The sequence below is a fragment of the Eupeodes corollae genome, chromosome 1, assembly GCF_945859685.1.
Source record: "Eupeodes corollae chromosome 1, idEupCoro1.1, whole genome shotgun sequence".
In the NCBI taxonomy this organism is placed as follows: domain Eukaryota; kingdom Metazoa; phylum Arthropoda; class Insecta; order Diptera; family Syrphidae; genus Eupeodes; species Eupeodes corollae.
The window spans coordinates 10,867,058-10,894,005 of NC_079147.1; the positions used below are offsets into that span (position 1 = coordinate 10,867,058).

General features: G+C 34.4%; 1 protein-coding gene across 1 annotated transcript; it reads left to right on the forward strand.

Moving 5' to 3' along the window:
* Positions 1-26,948, forward strand: LOC129954260 (ras-related protein Rab-1A). Its single transcript, XM_056068048.1, has 6 exons — positions 1-414; positions 18,871-18,943; positions 19,020-19,067; positions 19,137-19,184; positions 19,275-19,502; positions 25,762-26,948. The coding sequence occupies exons 1-6, from the start codon at positions 392-394 to the stop codon at positions 25,957-25,959; spliced, it is 618 nt and encodes a 205-aa protein (XP_055924023.1). The 5' UTR covers positions 1-391; the 3' UTR covers positions 25,960-26,948.

A 26,948-nucleotide genomic window follows, 5' to 3' on the forward strand; every position in this document is an offset into this window, starting at 1 on the left:
GTCTGCCATCACAGTCGTCGCCATTGTTCAATTCCATTCCCGAACCAAAGTTGAAGTTGAAAAAAGAAAGAAAAACACAGAACACTCTCACGAAACACGAAAATTTTGCTAGAAAACTTTTTTTAAAACATACCCAGGTCCAGGAAACACCTCAAAAACATTAATTCAATAATAAAAGTGTTTTCTTCGCTAAAAATTGGGCGACAAACTTATCATAATTATCCAAATCTAAATCGAAAGATCAGAGTGCTTGCCGTGTCGTGTACAATTGTGCAAGGAGATTGAGATTTCTTGAGAGATTGTGGAAAATCAAAAAGAAAATTATAATTTTTTAACAGTGTCAGCGACTTTGATTGGAATAAAAAAGTAAAGACATAAAAATCACCAGGAAATGTCTGCGATGAATCCGGAATAGTAAGTTTTTTTTTCTTTTGTTGCTTTTCTTCAAATTCTTGTAATTTTAATATTTGATTTTAATTGTTCTCGATCAAAATGGTTGAGATGGAAATTCTGAAAATGATGGAATTCCATTTATTTGTCTACGGAATCATTAGAAAGTGCATTTCTAGAATTGAATTTTCTTTGTTCCAAAGTAATCATGAGTTTTTTCTTTTCTTCGTTGTTTCTTCTTTGCTTCGATTGCAATGTTGGGTTTTTCTTATTTTTCAATTTTCTACTGCGCACTAATGAGATTGAAGTTTTTTCGTTTTGTTGGTTTTTTTTTTTGGATAAAAGTAAAAGCAGAAGGAAGAAAAACGCACACAAAACAACAATTTTTTGAGATTCAAGGTAAACATTTTGGGTTTTATCGTCGTTTTCCTTGCAAATTTTCGCCATGATGAGTCACGTCACAACAAATGATCCAACACTTCCCTCCACGCATTCCGAAAAAATTCAATACAATTCCGTCAATTTTTCCTTTGTCATTTTTCTTTTTTATCTAATATGCTAGCTCTTCTCTACCATGGCCGGGACAAGGCACAGAGACGGAGTAAGAGCAAGAGATGTCATGTCATGTAGAAAAATAATCACAACTTCGCCCACAAAAACACAAAATATCAACGAACCTCGATGACATAAAACATACAAAAAGGAAAGATTTTGATTGCCAACGAAGCTCGCGACAGAATTTTCTTTTTTTCTAGAAAGCATATTTTTGCATCCATGAAAAGTTGTTATGATTTTCTCAGCTCACTCTCTGGAAGGTCCCCCCAGTTTTGGTCAAAGGTCTAGGCTTCATTGTTTATTATTATAAAAAGGGCGTGATTAATAGTCAATCGCAATCACCAGATATAACTCGTTCGCCGAAGGTTCACCTAACCTAAAATGATACGTTGTCATGCTAAATAGCATAAAGAAAAAAGCTAAAGCGTTGGCCTATGATTATGATGGTTGGCTGAGCTAATATCAGAATCACACTAGAGACGAAAGAGCATATCAGTATCGTTTATGGGAGGAATGAGACGATTAAGATTAAAATTATGTATTTCTGCAGAGATACGCTAAATTTTATTCAGACTTTTTTCTATCTGCCAAGAAAGAATTAAACATTTGAAGTCGTAATTTAATTATTTTTTTTTTAAATTAATTAAAGTCCAAGACCAAGTAGAGTGAGTCGAGTCGAGTTGATAATGACTGTGACGAGGACGACTATGGTGACAAACGGCGACGACGACGACGATGACGACGAAGTAAACGATTAAATTTCTAATTTTATTGTGTGTGATTTTTTGTTGTTGTGGTCGCTTTTATTGTTTGTATGCACTCGAAAGTCTAGCTTCGCATCATAAATACCTACTTGGCACTCTTGGCAGCATCCACCTGTTTCAATTGCTTATTTTTTTTGTTGTTTTACATTTTTGTTGTTATTGTTGGTTTTGTTGTTTTGCGTCTTCGTCGTTTGCGTTGTTGTTTAGCGAACATCATTTATAAAGTGAAGTGATTAATTTTAAAGACGTAAACGTGCGTTTATTTAAAACAAAACCCAAGGAACTAAGTTTCGGTCAAGTTATTTTATCGCTACAGTAAAGTAAATGTTTGATTTAAATAAATAATTGTAAGGTGAGGAGGAAATAAAACCAACAGTCCTTATTAATTGCGAAGTATCTACGTTATTTATATTTGAAACAAAGGCTTGAGAACAAGATATCGTTTGATTTTGTGATTGTGTCTTAAACAAAAACCTGAATGGAATCTTAAATTATTTTAATCTTCATTCCACAAAATATCAGTGATTGTAGAGTAATTATTTGCGATGTTTAGTTTAAGCAATTATCTTAAAATTCAATTTTTTTTTTAAACTTACATAAATAAGTGGGTTTGTTGTTGAAAAATAGAAGTGTTACAAAACGAGTTTTAATATAAAATAAATTATAAATTCATGTTATTACAATTAACTGTTTCTGTTTAACATATTTTTAGTTTTTTTTGTAATCAATTAAATATGTTTCTTTAATTAAAAGTTGCGAAATGCCACAAAAACTAATTAATGTGATTTTAGTTTAAAATTGCCGTTTATAAACCTCAAAAAACAAGTGTTTTCTTTTACTACATACAGTACTGTGCAAAACATTTGCAACTAGAACCTCCAAAAACAGCAAAATTCTTTCTTTAGTTTTCTCAATTCTTTTGATATTACGTTTTAATTGTGAAAAAAAATTTCAAGTTATTTTCATACTTCAAGGCAAGGAAATGTTAATATTTTATTGCATTCTCTTTATGTTCAAATGGTAGACATGTGCATTCAAGAGGTCACAAGCGTCCACAGGTTTTTCTCAAAACCACCTCTGTCTATCAACTCCTACTCTCACCTCTTCCGCGGTGAACATCGTGTACCTTAACTTGATATTGCGTTCTAACCCCAGTGGAAAGTTGTTGGGGGTAGCAAACGAGAGAGGGGGGGGGGGGGAGAGGTGTTTCCACTAAGGCACCTCTTCTTATTTAGACGCCAGCAACGGTAACGTCTACAGTTCCAGTAAGATTGAACTACTTAGTGAACACCTTAGAGGGCTTCTTCGACATATTCGGAGCCAAGGCCTGTAAGGAGCGGTTTATCCGGCTCCCCGTCCTTGGAGTTATACTAAGGATCTGGCCCTCCAGGTTGGGGGTTGTGCCGTCGGGGTGACTTCCTGGCCACGTACACAATACCTTTAGTTGCGAAGCACCAACAAGCCTCGGATACGGACGGATTCACTGCAAACGAAATAAGGACAACGAACTTCGGATCTCTATGTGGAATGGTAGGTCTCTTAACAGACCACGTGCAGCCGAACAATTAGCGGAAGCTACAACTAAACTGATGCTACAAGGCCATCCAAGAAGTGCGATGGGATGGACCGGGAAAACGCAAACTAAAAGACTGCGGTGTATATTACGGCGACTGCTACCGAGAGTGTGGATTTGTTGTTGGAACTACAATCAGGCAAAAAGTGTTGAGTTTCAACAGTGTGAACGAGCGCATCACGACAATCCGCATCGAGGCTAAATTCGCCAAAATCAGCCTAAAATGCGCGCATGCCCCAACAGAGGAGAAAGATGAAGACACCAAAGACATATTCTTCGAGCTCTTGGACAAGACATATGAGCAGTGCCCTGGCTATGACATTAAAATTGTCTTAGGAGATTTTAATGATAAGCTAGGAAGAGAAGACATATTTGGTGCATGCCCGATGAGTGGAATCTCATCATAGAGATCCTCTAAATTGCGCCAACTACAAAGGCATCAGTCTCCTTAGCATTGCGTATAAGATCCTCTCTGCCGTATTATGTGAACGTCTGAAGCCATTCGTCAACAACCTGATTGGTCTTTATCAGTGTGACTTCAGACCAAGAAAGTCCACTATCGACCAAATATTCACACTACGGGAGATCTTCGAAAAAACCCAGGAGCTTCAAATCGATACCCACCATCTCTTTATCGATTTTAAAGCCGCGTATGACAGCATCTATAGGAAAGAGTTCTACCGAGCAATGTCTAGTTTTGGCATCCCTGTTAAACTTATCCGTTTGTGCAGAATGACGATGGAGAATGCACGCTACTCTATCAAGGTCGGAAAAGATCTTACCGATTCATTTGATGTCAAAAAAGGTTTTAGACAAGGCGATGCACTGTCATGCGACTTATTCAACATCGTTCTGGAAAGAATTGTGCAAAACTTGAACAAACCGTCACCATGGACAGCTATAACTTTGAGGTAGTTAAGGACTTTGTCTACCTAGGCAACGCTATTAATGCAGACAACGACACCAGCTTAGGTGATTTTTAGTCCCGTACGCATAGATGGAGAATGAAGGAGAAGATATAACGACGAACTGTACGGGTTGTAAAGCGACACTGACCTAGTTAGCAGAATTAAAGTCCAACAGTTTAGATGGCTAGGTAATGTAGAACGAATGGACATCAACGCTCCAGCCCGGAAGGTCTTAGATGCAAGAAGCAGCCCAAGAGCAAAAGTGAACTACCTCTATGTTTGACCCATTTTAAAAATCGATTGAAATTATTACTATTTATTAACAAAAAGACACGTTTGCATAAATTTAGTATTTGGTATGGCGCTCGCGTATTGTTGTGTCCAAAATTGACCAAAGGTTTTCTATGACAATCAAATCTGGACTCTGCCACAGGTTTCATGACGTGAATTAGCCAAGTTTGAACAATGCCCGATGTATGTTTCGGATCATTGTCTTGATAAAATCGAAATGTATACCCTATGCCTAGTTTTTCTGCGCTTTGGGGCAATTTTTTTTTGAGAATACTGAGGTACACTAATTTACTCTCAATAAATTGCAACTTTCCGACTCCAGCTGCAGACATGCAGGCCCATACCAAGACATGTCCATGCTTCACTGTTGCTCTTAAGTTTTTATCTTGGAGCTCTGTGTTCGGTTTTCGCCACACATAAGACATCGGATCGAAATATATTAAATTTGGATTCATCCGCGAGTATAACACACTTCCAGAACGTGGAATCCTTTGCTATATGCTCCTTGGCAAACTGAAAACGGCTAATTCGATTTTTTTTGATAAAAGGTTTCTTGCATCTTCCGTGCAAATTATTATTTCTAAGGACCCGGCGAATAGTTTCGGGGCAACAAGGTTTTCCATGGATATTCGCCATCTCACTAGCCAGTTTTGGTACCGATTTTTGGATTTGGATTTTGTTTTACTCTTCGCACAATATATCGTTCATCCGATGCACTAAATATTTTGTTCGGAAGTTTTCTTCCTTTATTTCCAATTCGATTCTCGAATACAAAACGGTGGATCATAGCTTTGACCGTGCCATCTGATATGTTAACAATTTCGCCTATTTTTCGCCGAGAAAGTCCATTGTTATTATGATGAAGCACTTATTCACGCTGTTCAACTGTTGTTTGTTTTCCCATCTTCGTAACACTTGTTGCTTTTGCGAACAATAACCAAAACTGGTCATTTTATTTTAATATAAAACAAGTAAGAGAAAGATGCACAAATCACCGTTATATCGATATTTTTTCTAATGGAGGGGATCTTTAAACATTGTGGTTCAAATAAGCTGTAGTATTGAAATGTACTTATGTCTTTTTTTTTCAAGTACATGGTGTTTTAAAATAAATTTAATTTGTATTTTAAGATTTATAAACATTTAGGTGAAAATAATTTGATTGGAACAACTTTAATATACACGAATGTTCGATTTTTTTTTTATTGGCGTTGAAGGTTGCCAAAATTTTGCACAGTACTATATTTCTATTGAGGAGGGCGGCTTAAAGCAGTGTAATAATTTTGAATATCTGCGAAATAAAAACCTTCTGTTTGGGTGCTTAAGATAGAAAATCTCACAAGTGTGATTTCTATCACGGGTTTTTATAAAATTTTGGTCTTTTGAACGGTATGAGAGATGGTACCTTCGGAATTGGACATACTTTTGAAAGAAAGTGCTGACTATTTTTGGTTGTTACCAACCTTTATGGAGTAGCGCGAATTCTCCATGGTCATTTTGCACAAAGGGATGAGTTTGGCAGGGATGCCAAAACTAGACATGTCTCTATACAGCTCGTCCCTGTAGATGGTGTCACATACTACCTTGAAATCGATGAAAAGATGGAGATCGATTGTGGACTTTCCTGGTCTAAAACAACACTGATAAGGAACTTTCAGGTTAATGACGATGGACTTTAAACGTTCACATGTTACGGCAGAGTACATTTTGTAAGCGATGTTAAGGAGACTGATTCCTCTATAGTTGGTACCGCTTAAGGGGTCTTCTTTTTGCAATGGCGTATCTTTTTTTAAAATAATTAAGAAATGACAAAACTTTGTTTTACCCCAAATATCTTTAAATGAATCATATTGCAGTTAAGTGGGCCTATCACAATTTTTGATAACACGATGTGTTAAGTTTACAATTTAACATTCTCTTCTTACCTTTTTGTATTTTGATAATGAGCGTACTTAAGCAACGGTAAAATATCTGGAGTAACTATATTTGGCTGCTTTTCCTAATTTCCGCACTCACTTCGATAGAGTATCAATTTTTTGGAGACTGTTTAACAATCGTTCGTTGTGTCCGAAACAATCGATGCTGTGCTTAAGTTAATAACTATATTCTCAATTATCGTTGCGTTTGTAAGTTCAAATGCATAAAAATGATTCACGTTTCGTTTAACAATCAAACAAACGGAACTTCTAGTTCAAATTTGCTGATCATTTGCTTTGTCTGACAGCTGTAAAAAAGTCAACAAAGAAAATAAATTTGCTTTTGGAGGGATTCCCATTCGTTATTTTAGACAAATCATTCAAAGCAACCATTAAGCAGGCCCATCGTAACGCAGACAAAGCCGAAGATGAAGTGTGTTTATATTTCAGCCATTAACGTCATAGAACTTTTCTTTGAAATAAATCACAACAAATTCAATAGAATTACTAAATATTGCGTCATTTAATGTTTTACATTAATTTTTTTAAAAAAGTAGTCCAAAGGTGGCCCATTAAAAGGTCCATTTCAGGAGATTATTTAGTTACCAAATATTTGCCACAAAAAGTGATAAATGCACTCGTTGCACTCCTCCAAACATTTTGTAATGTCATTAGAAGTAAAATAAACTAACGTTCAGGTTGCCATGTTGCAACATCCAGAGATCAAACATAATATGTAAAGTCAATATTTATCATGTTTTGAAAGTATCCTCAAAGTGGAAAAACTGTTTCGAAAATTTGATTAAAAGGTTCAGCTTTGATTGTCTTTGTGTCTAAGAAGAAACGTTCGACACTAATTAAGCTTTAAAGGAACTGAATTTATAGCTACGTCTGCAACATTATAGCGCCCTACAGAGATCTTAAGACAGAAGAAATCCGGTAACCGCAAAGTTACAAAGGCTTTTAAGAAGTCTAAGTTAAAATAAGATGGTGTATATAATGTTGCGTCTATTCAAGGCCATAATCCATAATAAAAAGTCGTAAACAAATTATAAACCTCGCAAACTTTTAACTATGCACATATTTCATTGGAATTATTTTGATTTTACTTTTTTTCTATGAAAATAAGATTCATTTTTATGTTTTGCATTAAAACAAAGTTTATTAAAACCTTGAATAGTTAAAAGTTTAAGGCCCTCAAGGCTTGAATCTTTAACAAACTGTATATATTTATTTATTAATTCATATATTCAAAGACAGTTAACCAACAAAATGTAAACATAACATAATTGATGACGTAATTTTGTTTATAAAAATTGCATTGTCAGTCATAGCTCGTAGCCCACAGTCTACACTATCTTCCTTCTCAGATTGTGTGTTGATGCACATTAAAAAATAAATAGTCACGCAGTAGTTTATGTTTCCATTTAATAATAAACATGATAAGACAACCCTTGATTTATTCAAACAGATATGTAAATAATCAAGAGAATACAAATATTATAATAGATGATTCATAATTTGTATACACTGCACCCTTATTTTTGGAGAGGGTCAGTTTGTAGATAATAAAAATTCTGACAAAAAAAAATCATTTATTTACAAATAAAATACCTATTCAAAACAATAAAAAAGGCAGATGAGGGTTGGGAGAGTTGGGATTACACATCATGAAGGTACCTAATAGTCAGTAAGGAACTAATGTTTGACGAAGCACATCCATTTAATAGTTTCTTTTTATTATTGTTATTATTACGGAAAGTAAATAATTATTATTTGAGTCTTTTTATGGTTCCTTTCCTTTGAAGTTGTTATAAGATTTTGCAAATTTTAGCAAAGTAAGTAAAACAACTTGAGGGTTTCATTGATTTTAGCGCAGTTAAAGAAGAAGAAGACAAAGAAGAGTCGATTATCAATCAAATAAGTATTCAACCATCCTTTGGTTTGGGCTCTGGTTTCAAGGAAATCAATTCTCAATATACACAGATTGTGCATCTTTTTCTTACTTTAAGTTATTTTTTTGGTTATCATGTAAATGTACGTAGTTTTAAGTTTCCATACAAATATCCATCCATCATTTAATTTTTATTTGTATTTCTAATCGACTGAGATAACAGAATAATATAATAATTCCATAATTGATGTACAGTGAAAACTCTATTAAGTGGACATTCAAAGTCAAAAATACATGTGCAGTTATTTGGTTTTACTTATAAAAAGGATGTAAAACAGTATCAACTTTTTGAATCGTGTACTTATAAAGGGGCGTAGTACTTTATTTCAAAGGAAAGCAAAGTGTCCTGCGCTTAACAAGAAATACAACATCTAAAAAATGAAAAAAAGTTCAAAGAATGGCTAGCGTTGGCTACATGACTACAGGGCTACAGGGGCCCTTCGATCCTGCCTGAAAAATGGCTTAAATATTGTTCTGCACTTCCTACCAGTAGACATACACTACCGGTCAAAAGTTTGAGACCACCTCTGAAATTTGAGAAATATCGGGTTTTAACCCCCAAACTGAAGTTTTAGGATAAAAGTTCATACGTGAAAAAAGTGAAGAGCATGTCTAGTTGTAAATGATAGAAAAATATAAACTAGTTTTGTACTAAAAATAAATTATTTATTTAAAAAACCAATAAAAGCTCTAAATTGAGTTTTCATCAAAAAACCCTTCTTTAAATTAAATAATATTTTTTACAATTCTGGGCAATCTTCTTACAAGGTTTTGTATTTTTTGTTGTGGAATATTATTTCAGCAATTTTGTAGAGTTTCCAAAAGAGCAGATTCCGATGTTATGTGGTGATTCCGGACATTTCTGTCAAGCTATTCCCATAAGAGCTCAATGGGGTTAATATCTAGAGACTGCGGTAGCCATACCATTACTTTTAGAATTTTTACATTTTCTTTTTGTTTCAGGTATCCCCGGCAAAGTTTTTAAGTGTGTTTCGGGTCATTGTCTTGCTGGAATACAAAACCTTCACCGATTAATCGGAGTCCAGATACCAAAACGTGGTCTTCCAATATTGTTTTATAAACTTCTTTATCCTTTCTTCCGATCACTCGTGTTAGATCTCTTCTCCATCGAAGGAAAAACATCCCCACACCATTACTAAACCGACCCGTGCTTTACAGTTGGGACCACACAGTCTGGTAGCATCTTCTGTTCAACACTGCGCCTGACGTACACTCTGCCATTTGAGCCAAATATATCAAACTTGGACTTATCCCTCCATAAGACTCTGTTGAAGTCTTCATCTGTCCAATCCTTATGGGTTTTGGCCCATTCCAACCGTTTGATCTTGTTTTGGGGCCGTTGAAGTGGTTTCCGCACTGCAACGCACCCAAAAAGTCCAGCATGCCTTAGCCTTCATTGTATCGCTGATACAGATAATGGTTCTTCCCGGATTTCATTGATCTCGGTGCGTATTTCTGGTGCTGTTTTCTTCCTAGAACGCTTGCTTATGGTGATGATATGCAGATCTTCGGTTTTCGCGGTAACTCTAGGTCTTGGCCTCAGTTTATCCTTAAAAACCCCGGTACTAGAGTAACGCTGTATGGTCCTGTGAACTGCTCCTTTGGATATCTTCAGTTTTGTAGCGAATTCTCTTTGCGAATAGTCTTCTTCAATAAGGGTCGTAATCGCAGATCGAGTTTCAATAGTTAATTCCGTAACTTTTCCCATAATGCGCACTTTGTTTACTGGATAAGATCACAGTCTCAAATAAATTTAAATTGGATCAAACCGAGCATTATATACAAAATCCTGAATATGTAGGTATTAAAATTTTACATTTTTTTACTCTTTAATATTACCGCAATCGTAAAAATATTCCAAATTGAATGTAAAAACTCATAAAAAATAAAAACCATGGGAAATCCAAATAGATGCCAAAAACCCAATAATGGTTTTTTTTCTTACATTTTTTCACAAAATTCCTCATAATTTACAGAAAAGGATTATTATCTGGGGTTTTTTCACTTAAATGCTCTAAGTTAACAATGCAGAAAAATAAATCCTATATTCATTCATAAACCCAAGCGCCAGGTACAAATAAAGCAACCCTTTGAAGGTGGTCTCAAACTTTTGACCGGTAGTGTACACATTAATTATTTAGTATCGAGCAGCGCGCTAAAGCTATAAGAATCACAGTGTGGGTTTTCCAAAATCGTCTACTTCATCCCCGCTTTAAAACTTAGTCCAGATTTTAAAGTCATCTTTCTTTTTAGAAAGGATTGTGAAGATGTTTGAAACGTGACGTTGTGGGGTACACTCATGTCGAGAGCTTTTCATTAGTACTTTGTAATTATTCTTTATCTAAGCAACTATAATTATAAAAATAAACTAAACCTTAATTAAACAAAAATGTCGTGCCGAATTTGCCGCAAAAAAACCAGTGGTTCTGAAGTGAAAGTGGAGTGCACCGAATGTCAGAAGTTTTTTCATGCAAAATGCGTTAAATTAACAGCCAACGAAATTGACTTTATGACAAAAGAAAAAATAGCATATAGGTGCCCTTCCTGCTGCAAACAGCGTCGAGCTTCTATGTCTTGTGAGTCACCTCTGCCATGTACTCAGCACTCTCCACCTTCCACCTTGTCGTCCACTGTTATTGCAAATTCTGCTTCAACACAACAATCTGGTTCATCATCAACCTTTACTACCACAGCTACTGCTACCAGCACCACTACAAACACCACCAACACAGCCAACCCCCCCAACACCGCCAACCCCGCCAACACCGCCAACACCGCCAACATCACCAAGACCGCCAACCCCGCCAACACCACCAACACATCCAACACCGCAACCGCCAATACCGAGTTCATCACCACACCATTGCCTGAAGAAGAAATAAAAGCTGTGACCTTAGAAATGATTTATTCTGAAGTTGTCTTGATGAAACAATATCACAAGACACAAATCGATGCACTTGTCGCCAAAAACATTGAAAGTGATAAAAAAATACTTGCACTAGAAGAAAAGGTCAACAACCTAGAGCAACAGCTTCTTGCGAACTGCATTGAAATTTATAACGTTCCAAATAACAACAACACCTTAACGAACGTTGATATCGCTCTCAAAGTCTTGTGCGATGGTTTAAACGTTAACATAAACAAAGCAGACATTGATCAATGTTATATAAAAAAAATAACAACAAAACCATCTTCTAATGCTAATGCTACTAACAAAAATGTAAAGAGCACCAACACCAACATTCTTCGTGTAAAATTGGTTTCACAACTGATGAAGGAAAAGATCATGAAAACAAAAAGAGAAAGAAGAGATCAGCTTACAACTAATCTGTTTGATGCGAAAAGAAAATCAGAAAATATTTTTGTGAACGATTGCTTAACATATGAGACTCGCCATTTGCTTAACAAGGCATTATCACTGAAAACTGAGATGGGATTTAAGTATGTTTGGACTAAGAATGGGAGAGTTTATATGCGTAGGAGTGAGGGTGACAAACCAGTAAGAATATTTTGTGCTGCTGATTTTGATAAAATATGAATATTAATAGTTCTATTTCTGTCCCTCCTTCAGTCCCTGAAATATGTGTTTATCCAGTCATTGCATCAAATTTTGTTGATAATTGTTTTTGTTTACATCAAAATATTCGTAGTTTAAGAAAAAATTTTTCATCTTTTTTAGCGCATATTGAAACGTTTAATAGCTTACCTGTTGTTATTGTTTTGAGTGAGATTTGGATCTACGAAAATGAATTAAGTTTATATAATATTCAAGGTTATTCAATGTTTGCTAATTGCAATGAAGTATATGCCTCAGGTGGTATAGCTGTTTATGTAAGAGATGATATTTTTTGTGAAAGCTCAAAAGTTCAAATTACAAGTGCGGATGTATTGAAGTTATCATTTTGTTATAAAAATGATAGCTATTTCATGTATTGTATATATAGGCTGCATAGTTTTTGTAAAAGTATTTTCATTGATGAATTGAGCAATGTCTTGAGTATAACTAAGGCCAAGAACTTAATCTTATTAGGTGACATAAATATTGACATTTTAAATGAAACGGATAAAGATTCTGAAAAATATTTACTACTTATGGCAGCTAATGGACTTAAAAGTTACATAAACGAAGCAACTCGTGTGACAGACTCTTCTAGTACTTGTATAGACCACATATTTGCTAGGTTTAAAAATTACAAGAAATCTTCAAATGGAAAAGTGTATGATCTAATGATAATAGACCACAGAATGATAGCGATGACTAATTTTTTGAATTCGAACTTAACGCCACGTCAAAAAAATCTCAAAAAAACCATTAATTATATTGATTACTTTTTACTAAATGAATGCTTAAAATATGAATTCTGGGATCCAGTGTTTTTAGAAAGTGACCCTTCTGAAGCTTTTAATGTATTCTTTTCAATCTTAGAAAAGCATATCAAATCTTGTACATCTTCGTCAACCAAAAGTTCAAGGTTAAAGCATTTAAAGCCTTGGATGAATAAAGGGCTCCTCAAACTCATAAATAGGAAGAATGCTTTTAGTAAAAAATGTAAAAAACATCCGCTTAATGAAAGTCTTAGAAAACACTATATTTCTCTCTGTAAAACTGTTAAGAAACATATTGAGGTAGCTCGAAATAATTTCTATACGGATGCGTTTTTAAAAGCTAGAGGAAATGTCAAAGAGGAATGGAGAGTTGTTGATAACATTTTAGGTAAAGAAAGGCAACCAATTGAAATAAAAAATTTAGAAGTTGATGGTGTTTCCTTTACTGATCCAAGTTCAATTTCTAATCAAATTAATGAATACTTCACTGAAATATCTGATAAAATTAAGCCTAGAGTTGATTCTTACTGTAGTTGTGATTGCTCGATGAGTTCAATTTTAATGTCTTGTATACAATGTAATAGTTTTGTCTATAATTCTATAACATCACAAGAAATATTAAAAGTTATTCTATCGCTTAAAAACAAAAATTCAAGTACTTCTGATGGAATTTCCAGTACTCTTCTTAAAAAAATTGCATTTTATGTTGTGGATGTTTTAATGTACTTATTTAATGCAAGTGTTGAAAGCGGTTGTTTTCCTAAAAATTTAAAAAGAGCCGAAGTTATTCCGCTGTTTAAAAAAGGTAAAAAAAATAATATATCAAACTATAGACCGATATCTTTGCTTCCAACTATCTCCAAAGTTTTCGAAAAACTTATGAAGGTGCGAATCATGTCGTTTTTGGATAAAAATAACTTTTTTAGTAAAAACCAATTTGGTTTTAGACAAAACATGTCTACAGAAGATGCTATTCTACGATTATGTAGTGAATTATATGGCAGCCTTAATGCAAATAAGACCACCATTGCACTTTTTGTTGACATGACAAAAGCATTTGATATGGTTGAACACAGCATTCTTCTCGATAAACTTTACAGTGCAGGTTTTAGAGGAAAAACTTTTGAATGGCTTCAATCCTATTTGATGGAAAGGGAACAAAAAGTTGTTGTAAATGGGACCTACAGCGATTCCCGTTATTTAAAAAATGGTGTTCCACAAGGATCTGTCCTTGGTCCGTTATTTTTCCTAATTTATATAAACTCAATATTCGAGTTAAAACTTAATGGATCATCTACTGCTTTTGCAGATGATATAGCCTTCACTTATCAATTTAGCACGTTATTTGATTGTATAACAAAAATTGAAGAAGATCTAGAAACACTAAGGATATGGTTTACTGCTCATAAGCTTATCATCAGCGAAAAAACAAAACTGGTGACCTTCAAAGTATCTGGAAATAGTCTTCCTGATTACAACCTATACTTTCATGCCCATAACTGCAAAAAATTTTGTCTACCTATTCACAAGTGTGGTAGGAGCAATTTTAATCCTAGATTTCAATGCTCCAATAGTTGTTTTAAAATCGAATCAGTATTGCATTTTAAATATTTAGGGGTTTTAATTGATTCAAATTTGAACTGGAAGGAACATACTCGCACTTTAAAATCGCATTTGATGTTGGTTTCTCGGAAAATGTATCTTATAAAACCATTTTGCTCAAAAAAAGTATTAAAATGTATTTATAACGGTCTTGCACAGTCAAAACTTCAATATGGTATAACCAGTTGGGGTGGGTGCTATGCTAATAATTTTAGACCTCTATTGATAGCTCAAAAACACTTGATAAGAATTATTTCTAACAAAAATCGATTAGCTTCAAGTTGGCCCCTATACAAGGAATTGCAAATTCTACCAATGAGACATCTCTATGTTTTTAAAGTACTCAAAGAATTTTTTAAACAAAGTGGCAACATCCCCAGTAGAAACTCAGAAATTTATGATCTACGCACAAACAGCTTGCACCTTATGAATGAACCTTTCACTCGTAGAACAAATTTTTCACTTTTTTACATTGCTACAGCACCTAAATTTTTCAATAAACTGCCTGTTTTTATCAGAAACACTACCCGGTTGAGTTCTTTTTTGAAAAAAGTCAAGGACTGGCTATTCACTGTTGAAACTGAGCATATTGAATATATTTTAAGAATCCCAAATTAATTATCAGCACAAAATAACAATAATTAATTTACCTTTTGAAATTGTTAAGCTAATTTTTTTCTATTTCTTCCTACGTTTTTTTGATTTTTACTTCATTTTTATCTTTCTTCTTCATTTTTATCTTTTAATTCTACTTTTGTATCTTAAATTAAATAATTGTATAATGATTAAAATATTGTGTTCATTTATTATAATTATAATAACGAATTTACTTTGTACTGATTGTCACCCCACATCAGACCTTTATTGAAATTATTTATTGATACGTGTCATTCAACACTAACTTAATAAGTTAAAGAATGATTACTATTTTTTACTTCATTCAATTTAATTTAATTTGTATAATTGTATCTAGCTTTAAGTAATTTATATGAATGAATAAAAAACAAAATGAAATGAAAAATGAAAAATGGAATGATTACGAAAGGCTTCGATACCACCAGCTTTACTGATGGGTGAAAGATAGAGTGTGAAGTAGGGTCGGGAATTGTCTCCGAATCCCTAAATGTCTGTAAGTTTTTTCGACTATCTGATCTTCCCCGTGTGTTTCAGGCTAATAAACTTTTAATTAGAGAAGCATGCCACATACTCAAATCAAACTTTAACCTCTAATTAAATTAAAACCACCCAAAAACATAGCTGCAACATCTGCAGTGACAGCCAAGCGAATGCTACAGTTATCAATTTGGCCACAACATCCTCTGTAACGGTCCAACAATGTCGGGATGAAATATGCATTCCAAATATCAATCTCCATGTCACTCTTATTTGAGTTCCAGGTCATAGTGGCATTGATAGAAATGAAGGGGCCAGAATATTCGGTCCTTTAAAACTTGCGGAAAGGCTAAATATTTTTCTTTGAGCAGAATTTTACTGACAGAATCCAACGTACTGTACTCTGTCCAGGAAGACATGGCCTACCTATAACAACAATTGTTCTTTCTAACATTTATGCAGACCCAGCCATGACATAGCCAGGTCAATGCAATATGTACCGGAAACTGGCCGATTGGAGAGCAGTTAGCAAAGTTGGGGATCCCTCATATACTCATTGCCCTAGATTCAATTTAACTTTCCGAGATGCAAATCAAAGACCTGATTTCCTTTTTGAGCGCGACGAAGTACTTCTAGCTGCGCTCATTTTGTCTATATAAATCCGTCATACATTTTAATCCATAGATCTAATGAGTTTATGGTATCAAACCGCAATTTCTAACGCTAATATAATCGCATATGAAAAGCTGCTTGTGACTGCCATTTCTACCTAAAGCATCCTGGCGGGTATGTAAACAAGTATAATTGTGGAATTTGGGCACAGAAAACCCGCAAGCATACATGAAAAGCCGATACACCCAAAACGAGTCGCTGTTTGGTGCGGATTTTGGTCTTAAAGCATAATTGGGCCATTTTTCTTCGAAAATGGTCAAGGAGTGACCGTTACAGTCAATGCCGATCGTTATTGGGCCTGTTGAACGAATTTTTGTTCACAAAAATTGAAGAGGAGGATATTAGCAACATTTGGTAGGACAGCTCGACGCTATGTGCCACACAGCGGAAGCTACACTCAATGTTTTTATAGCATTTAAAAAAAAATAAGTTATTTGGCGCACCCTATATTATACACAAAATTACTGGCTTATAAACTCCGTGACTATGGTTTATGAACGTCATCCTGTAGGTCTAATTGTGCACCTTTTTTCGAACATCTCCGTTCTTATTTTGTCAATAGTGCTGCGAATATTATCTTCTAAAAAATTTACAATCCTTGTTGTATCAGCATAGACAACATATTTGACGTCCTCAGATGGTCCGAAAACGCCTTCAGCATTTTACCTTCGCCAAACAGTATTTTTTTTTGCAAAATGTAATGGAGGTATGGAGTCTCATCAGGTTTGCGCTCACTCTTAAAACTACTATTCTCCTGTAATTACATGTAAGCAAAAGACCTGTCTATAATATTAGTATGGTTTGAATGCTACAACAACAACTTGATTTCAGAACTACATGGAATTACAAATATATGTTTTACGGGTGCCTTTATTTGTAGTATTTATTCGTTAATATTTTTTTAAAAACGTTTCTACCGTCACTAAGGATCGAACATTGAACACGTAGCTTACAGAGACGATCACACCACTGAAGCTGGCTTGTTTACAAAGACTTTAAGTCAGAAATGACCCTTACCGCTGAAGATGATTTGACGATAAAAATGCTCTACAAACTTTGGCGAACACAGAGCAAATTTTTAAAATAAGTTTCCACGATTTGTATGACGTTTTTCTGTAAGCCATTGGGCAGGTTCAGGCGACATAATTGGCTTAAAAGTAAGGTAAGTTTTTAGTATCTGATTGGTCAGCTGCAAAAAAATTGCATTCCAATTAAGGCAACTTCATTGGAAAGTTGACTGGAAAGTTAGTCAAGACAAATCTCTCTTACTATCAAGTCAACTCTAGTTCTGTCAAAAAGACAGTTTATTATGACTTTTCCTTCAACTGAAAGCCGAACTTTGTTTGGCTATGATTTATTTATTTTCTGCACAGCTTTATTTAATATTTTGTGTAAAAGGTTCCTCGTCAATTTGAAACAGAAAATTTTTTTTACAATGCAAAATACAAATCGTGATGGACTGTAGCTTGCCTTATGAATGTTTAATAGTCAATAATGTTTTTGTAGTAGAGGTTTGTGAAGTAAAGTTCTGAACTTGAAACTGATGACACTTGGAAAACTAAATAGTTGCCTTGGTCAAAATTCACGTTCAAAGAATGAAGCTGACTGCAAATGAAGTCCTTTTTGTTGTCATTATCAGGAAAACATTTGTATACAACTCTCATTATATTTCGTAATGGTTCAAAAATTTCATCGGATTAGATCCGAACTGAGCTAGTTTCACATTCTTCTACTGAACTTTACTGTGGTTGTAGATTCGAAGACTTGATAATTGGTTTCCATGCGCTTGACATGTCGTTAGTCTTTTATTCTTCTGGCTTACGTCATTTCGTCTTCTCCCCTACAATCCCTTTGATCACGCAAAGAAATTTTTTCTCGAATCAAGCCAAGGTGCTTTCATCCTCTTTTGTCGGTGTCCATGTTTCTGTACCGTGTAGTAGGATGGGATGATGAGGAACTTGTTCAACTACAATTCGTTAGCTCTGGAGAGAGCTGTAGTATTTAATTACTTTCTTAAAACAGCGGTTAGCAATAGTTTTTTTTCAAGTATGTTCGTATGGCGAATAATTGGACAGACTTTAAACAGATTCGCTTTTGTCTTAGGATGGGAGCTTGCAATAACTCAGCAAGAAAGATTTTTTTGATATATGTACTAATGTTCCGTAACCATCCTGAACAACAAAAGAGTTTAGCATTGATGTCAAAACTAGACATGGCTTATAAGGCATAAGAATCGATGAAAAGCTAACAGGTGCCATTTGATATTCTTAGGAACTTAAAATTCAGTCAATTTTGAAATTTCTTGATTTTAAACAGCACTTATAAGAAGGTAACCTGTTGTTGAGAAAAAGCTTTTGCCATTGACATATTACAGCAAAGAAAATCTTGTAAATGTTGGTAAGAACAATGATTCCTCTATAGTTTATGTAGTTTAAAAGATCTCCTTTTCAATATCATTAAACATGCATTAATAAAATGGTTTAGCAAACCCAATTTGGCCGTACCGGATAACCTCATTTTGCAATAAGATCATTCCTGAAGCAGAACTTTTGTTTCTTAGGAGAACATTACTTGTATTGAAATGTTAACTCAATCAGTATTAGGACAGGATTTTTTTAATTACTTTAACCTTTATTGAAACATTCAACGAATATGATTTTTCCTGTACCACCAACGTGTCGGCAATTTAAACTTGTATCGAACTTATTCTATATTATGATCCATTTTTACAAATATGATTTAAAAACATCAAATTTTAACATATTTTTGTTTTCTTTTCTTCCAGCGACTACCTCTTCAAATTGCTTTTGATTGGTGATTCTGGAGTTGGAAAGTCATGCCTTTTACTTCGTTTTGCCGTAAGTTTAAAAAAATATAAATAAAATTGAAAACCACAGTTTTTAACAACATTTTTCTTTTTGGAAATTCCTTTAGGATGATACCTACACAGAGAGTTACATAAGCACAATCGGAGTAGACTTTGTAAGATAAAAATAAAAAAAAGAAGTATTTTTATTTGTTTAACATAAAATTGTTTTCTTTTTTTAACAGAAAATTAGAACAATTGAGTTGGATGGAAAGACTATTAAATTGCAAATCGTAAGAATAATAAAATTACTTAATAGTTGTCTTAATCTCAGTATTGTATTATTTGTATTCGATTTTTTAAAACATTTTATCTTTTTGTAGTGGGATACTGCTGGTCAGGAAAGGTTTCGTACAATTACTTCGTCATACTATCGTGGCGCTCATGGTATTATTGTTGTCTACGATTGTACGGACCAAGAGTCGTTCAATAATGTCAAACAGTGGCTCGAAGAAATCGAGCGTTATGCTTGTGAGAATGTAAATAAATTGCTTGTAGGAAATAAGAGTGATTTGACCACCAAAAAGGTCGTTGAGCATACCACTGCTGCCGTAAGTATTAAAAATCATTTTCATGTTTATAAAATTGAAAGATTTCCAAGTTTTGTATTTGAATACAAAATTTAAACGAGATTTAAATTGTAGTCCTGACGATAATGACAAATGGTGATATGAGAAAAATGAAAGGTCTGTTAAAAATCAGTTTCTTAGAGCTGGGCCGAATTACCTCATCAGTCATGGAGTCATACGTGACTAAATTCTTTGAATTTGCAATTAGCGCTGACGTTATCGAGTTGCCTTGTACAATTGTTTTGTTATTTCTCATTAAGCTATCCAACTGATTTTCAATTGCAAGTCCATCAGCTCCCTGATAGTGCACAACAGATACAAGTTGTTTTGAAAAATATAAAAAAAATTGTATTTTAAATGTATGTACTGGATTTATTTGTTTTAGGTCAAAATGAAACAAAATTAAGTCCACTGCAAAAGAGTAGGAATTGGTGTTGCAATAACTTTTTACCTTCCTTTTGGTTTTCTAAACATTGTCTTTTGTCCCCGTAGAAGTTATGGAACGCCAAAACTGTGATTATCTCCGTTTCTATAGGTCCAATGGTGTTAACACCTTTACTTAATCTTTTTTTCATACGCTCAACCATTTCGGAGGTATTAAAATATAATTAATAGCGAACAAATTTAACTTACGACTTTAAAGTACCGCAATTAAAAAATTTATAGATATCTTAGAGGAGTTTGAGTTATGTCGTGATATGCAAAATATGCCACCAAGAAAAAGAAAAATATAAGAAATAAAAAAAACGGTTCAATCCATTTACAGATATTAAGTGACAAGGTTTTCTACAAAAGATATCGTTCGGATATAGAAACAGTCACATTCATTCATTCGTTTCTGGCAATCTCCAGGTTTTGACAGCATCTATTATAGCCAGCGGCCCTCATATCGAATCAGGATCCTTTTTTTTTGTATTACCATCGAAAGATCATATCCCTTATCGACAATATTGATGTGCCGGCGATTCGCTTCTCTGACTGCGACCAGTGTTCCTGCCGTCCGCGTTTTATAGCTTCTTTGCTGTTGATCTAAAATGTTATAAAATGTTGTTAGTTATTTTTTTTTTATTTTTAATAAAATGCCAGCACAAAATAACAAGTTTGGCAATATAACATGCATGAGCCCGAAAGAGCGCATTAGTTTGACAAAATTTTAATAACATTTCTATCTTTTATCCAAATTAATGTATTTGGTACACATTTATGTATCTATCTGCAAAAATCTGAGTACGCCAATGAACTATTCTTTATCCGTTTTAAACACCTACCTAACTACACAACCAATAGGCGATCGCTGTACAATTTAAACATACATGTTCTGCCTCTTTCTTATCTTCAGATAATTTATTTTCCATCCTGGTTCTTCCAATATGAGGACAACGCTTTGAACGAATTAGTTGAATACACAAACAATTGTTTTTTGTTAAGTATGCTTACAAGTATTTTTCATTTCCCTGGATGAGTTGTCCTAGGAGGAGTTGTGTTTTGGGATGAATCGCGCTGTTTTTTTGACAAATCAAATGGCATTTATATCTTTGAAGACAAACTTGTTTAACAGGTATATTTTTAAATCTTATATAGGTACTTTTTTCAGTAGTACCCGCATGATGGTTAGTGCGTTAGACTGTCATGCAAGGGGTCTTGGGTTCAATCCCTGCCTGGCACCTTAATTTAAAAAAAAAAAGTTAATTTTCGCGGGTACTGCCTCTTGCGAGGAATTGACAACTACTTCAATAGTAATTCTTGTCATGAAAAAGTGCATGAAAAGTTCGGATTCGGCATAAAATTGTAGGTCCCTTCCATTCCTGACAACAGTACTCGCACACAGGAATGGTTGAGAGTTGTAAGTCACTAGGCCCTGGTTCACAACGATATATTTAATTTTTAATTTTTGAAAAGCTATTTGAGCCGAGAGTAAATTTTTACCAAGTTTTAGTATTGTTTTTTTTTTAGATTTTTATTTTTTGTAAAAAAACTGTCTATTCGAATTTTTTAAAAATTTTACCAAATGTTGAAAACAATATTTAGTTTGAAGCCAATATTTAAAATTTTTGAAGAGATATTTGAGTCGAAAATCAATTTTTACCAACTTTTATACATTTTTTTCAGGTTTTTATTTTTTGTAAAAAAACTTTCAATTCGATTTTTCTCAAAATTTGTCCTAATGTTGAAAACAATATTTCTTATAGGAAAAAATTAGTTAGAACCTATTAGCTCAAAGTTTTGAAAAGATATTTGAGTCGAAAATCAATTTTTACAAACTTTTATAAATGTTTTTTTAGGTTTTTATTTTTTGTAAAAAAAACTGTCAATTCGATTTTTCTCAAAATTTTATCAGATGTCAAAAACATTATTCTTCGTTGCACAAAATTGTTTAAGAGATAAATTAATCATATTTCAGTCGTAAAATTTTTGACGTGACAATTTTTTTTTTTATTTTTATTGATTTATACCTGTTTGGTATCACGTTACAATATATTATATAAAATTTAATTCAAGTCTCTAGCGTTTTTGGTTCGTAAGATATTTAAGGTTAACCAAAATGTTCACCTTTTTTTCAAACTGCTATGGTAAAAAAAACCCACGCAATTTTCTTGAGAGCCCTTTCTGCATCTTTCTGCCTTTTTATCTGTATAACAAAATTTATTTGAAGTCGATATCTCTTCTAGTTCTTGAGCTATGGACGACGAAAAAAACGTCGCGAACGTACGGATGTACAAACGTACGTACACACGCACGCACAGACATCTTTCTAAAAATCTTTTATTTCGACTCTAGGGACCTTGAAACGTCGAGAAATGTCAAAATTTTCAATTTGACAAATCGGACCCATTACAATAACTTCCTATGGGAAGTTAATAAGCTGTACTTTATTCACCAACAATTTAATTTCAAAAAATTGTTAGGTGTTGCACTGCTTTTGCCCTTATCTCTGAAACGGTTAAGTGTATGAAAAGGGGTTGCAAAAATTATTTCAGCAAATTCTATGCTTGACTTTTATAATGTAAAGGTGTAAACAAATTTCCATTTTGAGATGTTTGCAAACTCATGCAGAATTTGGTAATCATAGCGGATTGCTTTTATCCGTTAAGTGCCTTAGCTCCATAGCTTCGTTCATATCACTTCCTGAGAACTGAAAAACTAATATAATCACCTTCCTAATGGTTGGATAAACAAAATAATCTCTTGTTTTGTAAACCTTTTGCAAAAGATAAATAAAACGAATACAAAAACTCTCATCTGAAGAAAGTCAGTAGAGACTCGAAGTAGAAAAGAAAATTTCAAAAAGTCAGACGATACTTTATACGTTCATTCGTTCACTAATGGGATCATTTACTTGTTCACTGATGGGGAAATTCGGAACCTGGCTTCTATACTGCGAATCTTCTTCGTTTTATTCATACGATTAAATTACACAAGCTTTTGCGTTGTTCAATTTGAAATTAAAAACCTTTATATTGTCACAATAGCGTTACTTTCACCCCATTCCAGGTATGCGTAACACAAATCATCTCTTGTGCAGTGATCACATATATGAAGACGCTATAAACGCTGCTAAGTGTTTAGGTTTTCTCCGTCGATGTAAGAAGATTTACTCCTTCTGATGTGATTATAATTTATAAAGCCTATAATACTCATCCGAAACTTAAGTACAATTCCCGAATGTGGGCAGGTGCTCTAATAACTCAGTTGACTCTCTTGAAGAGAATTCAAAAAAGAGATCTAAAAATGATAGGTGACCGTTGTTTAACTGAAACTTAACAAAAAGTTGTACTTTTTTACCACTTTTTGCCAGACCTCGACATTTGAATTGACGTCGCCAAACATGAAAGTATATATATATGTTGTCCGGCTGCAAGTACAGCAACGCTTTAACTCCTTCTGGAGCATAGGGAAGCAACAAGATCCTTCCACCTATCCCGATTCACCGCAACTGACCTCAGCTGTGGCCACGATTGAATACCTTGAGACCGAGCCTCCTTCTTTAAAACTGATGATTTCCAAGTTGTCTTTGGTCTTCCAACGCGTCTATTACCCTGGGGATTCCATTGGACGTATTGTTTTGCCATATTATTGTCCGGTTTCCTCAGTGTATGGCTTATCCAACGCCATTTCTGTTGCATGATGATGTCTACGTCCAGTTTTTTCTGTCTGGTCCTATTCCACAGCTCAACGTTAGAAATGGTTTGCGGCCACCGGATCTTCAGAATAGAGCGCAGACAACGGTTAACGAAAGATTGTAGTCTGCTAGAGATGTTGGCAGAGCATTTCAATGTTTCAGAATCATATAACAGCACTGATTTAACGTTGGATTCAAAGAGTTTCAACTTGGTGCGTAGCGATATTTTGCTTGAGTTCTACGAGCTTTTTTATGCTATTGTTAACATCCAGGTCCGTTCCGCCATCGAGAGCTAAAAAAATTCCTTCGGTCTTATTAGTGTTAATCCTTAAGCCAGCCACCTCTCCATGGCAGTCATCACATAGTCAATCGCCAGCAAAACCAGAATTGGTGACAAGACGTCTCCTTGTCTCATTCCTTGACGCACATCAAAGGAGTCGGAAAGCTGTCTATTGTGCAACACAAAACACCTTGCGTTGTACGATTCTTTAATAACAGCGAAAATTTTCTCAGGGATTCCTCGCGCAATAAGCGATCTCCAGATGCATTCACAATTGACCCGATCAAACGCCTTCTCAAAATCTACAAACATTAGGTACAGCCGTGATTGGTACTCAGATCATTGTGCCAGTATGATTCGCAAGGTCGGCCAATGCGAATCCCCGCGTGGTGCCTATTGAGGATAGACTCGATCCTGGACTTAATCCTCTCCTTTCTTTGGTAACTTTACAATAACTCCATCCTTCCAGTCCTTTGGGTCAGTTTCACTCTCCCTGACAGCCTGCACGAGTTTAAGCATTAATACGGGAAGCTGCCTCAGGGTTTGCTTTTAGGAATTCTGGGGGAATACTATCAAGTCCAGCTGCTTTGTTTTTCTTTAGAAGATGTATCGCGTTCGATGCTTTGTCGCCGAGTGTGGTGACGAAATTACGACGTACATTACTTGTGTTGAACCTTGGTCTCCTAGCTATACCCTCTGAGCGACGCTGTACAACTGTTCATATGCGAAGCAAACCCAGTAGCAAGCCTTTCTTTCGTTACGAACATCGCACAGTGTCTTCCCCTATTTCTGCTGTATAATGAAGTGATCGATTTGATTTTTGGTTCGACCATCAGGAGAAAACCCGGGTGATTTTGTGGCAGGTCTTGTGCGGAAATAAAGAACCTCCAATCACAAGTTGACGAGCGTTTCAGTAGTCGACAAGCATATCACCATTTTCGTTACGTTGACTTAAGCCATGCTTACCCATAACTCGTTCGAGGCCTACGTTATCAGAACCAATTTTGGCATAAAAGTCCCACATGATGATAATGATATCGCCCCCTGGATCACCGTTGTACACCGAATTCAGATGAGTATAAAAAGAGGTCTTTTCGTCCGCTGAAGCCTCATTCGTTGGAGCGTAGCATTGAATAATGGCAACTTTTCTGATTTTTGAGCTAAACCTTGTCGAAATTGGTTTCCAGGATAAAAGACTTTTAGTAGCTTCTTTAGTCAACTTGATGCCCACACCGTTGAGCCTTGGAATTCTGTTTGCCTCCTCTTCGCCAGAGTACAACATTCTCGTTTGGCCCGATTCTGCATTATATTCAGCTCTTCCTCTCCATTTGGTTTTACTCATTCCCAAAATGCTGATGTTATGCCGAAGCATTTCACACTCTACCTGCTCGTACCTGCGTGGTGCGTACAGGGAACAAACATTCCATGCTCCAATCTTCGTTCGTGGTTTGTAGCCAAAAGTCCGTTTTGTTGAATCTGAAGGATTTCTTAATCGTGTTTCTGAACATGAAAGTATGGAACCAAAATACCTTTGACGCAGTAAAGCAATAATTGACTACGTTGTGTAGCTTCTTGCGTAGTCTGGTTAAATCCACAAATCGATATTATTCGAACATATCGCTCTGAATTGAATTTAACAGTCAACTGCGAATAAGATGAATTGAAATAACTTGAACTTGTATCAGTAATATTTGAATTTATTTATTATTGTCTCCTTCGTCCAGGACTGCTTTTAGAACTTCTTAAATTTCTGTTCAAACAACTATTCTAGGTCTAATATTTGTATTTTTCTAATTATAAATAAATTAAATTGTAACTTCTTTGTTTTTTTATTTTTATAGGAATATGCAAACCAATTAGGCATTCCATTCCTTGAGACATCAGCTAAGAGTGCAACTAACGTGGAACAGGCTTTCATGACAATGGCAGCTGAGATTAAAAACCGCGTTGGACCGCCGTCAAGCTCCACCGAGCCGGCCAGTAATCTTAAGATTGATCCAGGGCGTCCAGTGGAAACTACCAAATCTGGTTGCTGTTGAATGCTTTAACATATAAACAATAAAAAAAAAAAAACAAAAATACAACTACACACACACACATAATAAAAATAATAATAAATAATAAAAAAGAAAATTTATTAAAAAATTTAAAAAAAAAGAACAACAACCATACAAAGTAAAAAAAAAAAACATTTAAAGTTGCAAACAGAAAAAACAAAAGAAAAGTGCGCCGACAATGACGCCCTACGCCAACGACAAGCAATGCGTCGTCGTCAGCCACTCAACCAACCTCTCCCCCAAAAAGTGCATTCTCCTCTTAGTTGCACAACATTCAGAAAAAAAAGAAGGCAAAAATTATATTTATAGCGTATCCTTTATTCCACTTTAAAATTAGTTTAAAGTCGGGCTAAAGTAATAAATTAAAAAATATGTTCACTTAATCTAAAACCTATATACAAAATATATATAAATATTAAAAAACAAACAAACAATCGAACACAGCATTAAAATAATAAGACGTCCTAGTTACTTTCTAACAACTGAACAACAAAGCAAACACCATTCGTCACTCACTTCTTTGCAATCTTCGTCGCAATTTTGGTTTTATATTTTTCTGTTGTTTTTTTCTCCAGTTTTCTTTGTTTATTTCGATGCCCAATTTATTATTTAAAGTTACGCGCTCTTTCTTATTAATCCATTTATATTAATCTTATTTTATATTGTACGCCCATTTTTTTTTATAAATATTATTTTTATGTATTTTAGTTTATTTGTTTTTATTTTTTGTCGTTTGTATTTTGCAAATATTCTCGTAATCTAAATATATTTTTTTATTTAAAATAAATAAAAGAAAACATGAAACACAAACAAAACAAAATAACGAATGAAACATAGGAGAGATATGAGTATAAACAAAAAAATATTAATTTTGCAATAAATTGTTCTCTTTTATGTTGTTACGTAAACGGCGGAAAACAATTTTAATTACAACAATAAAATGAAAAGGAACAAGACACACTAACTATAAA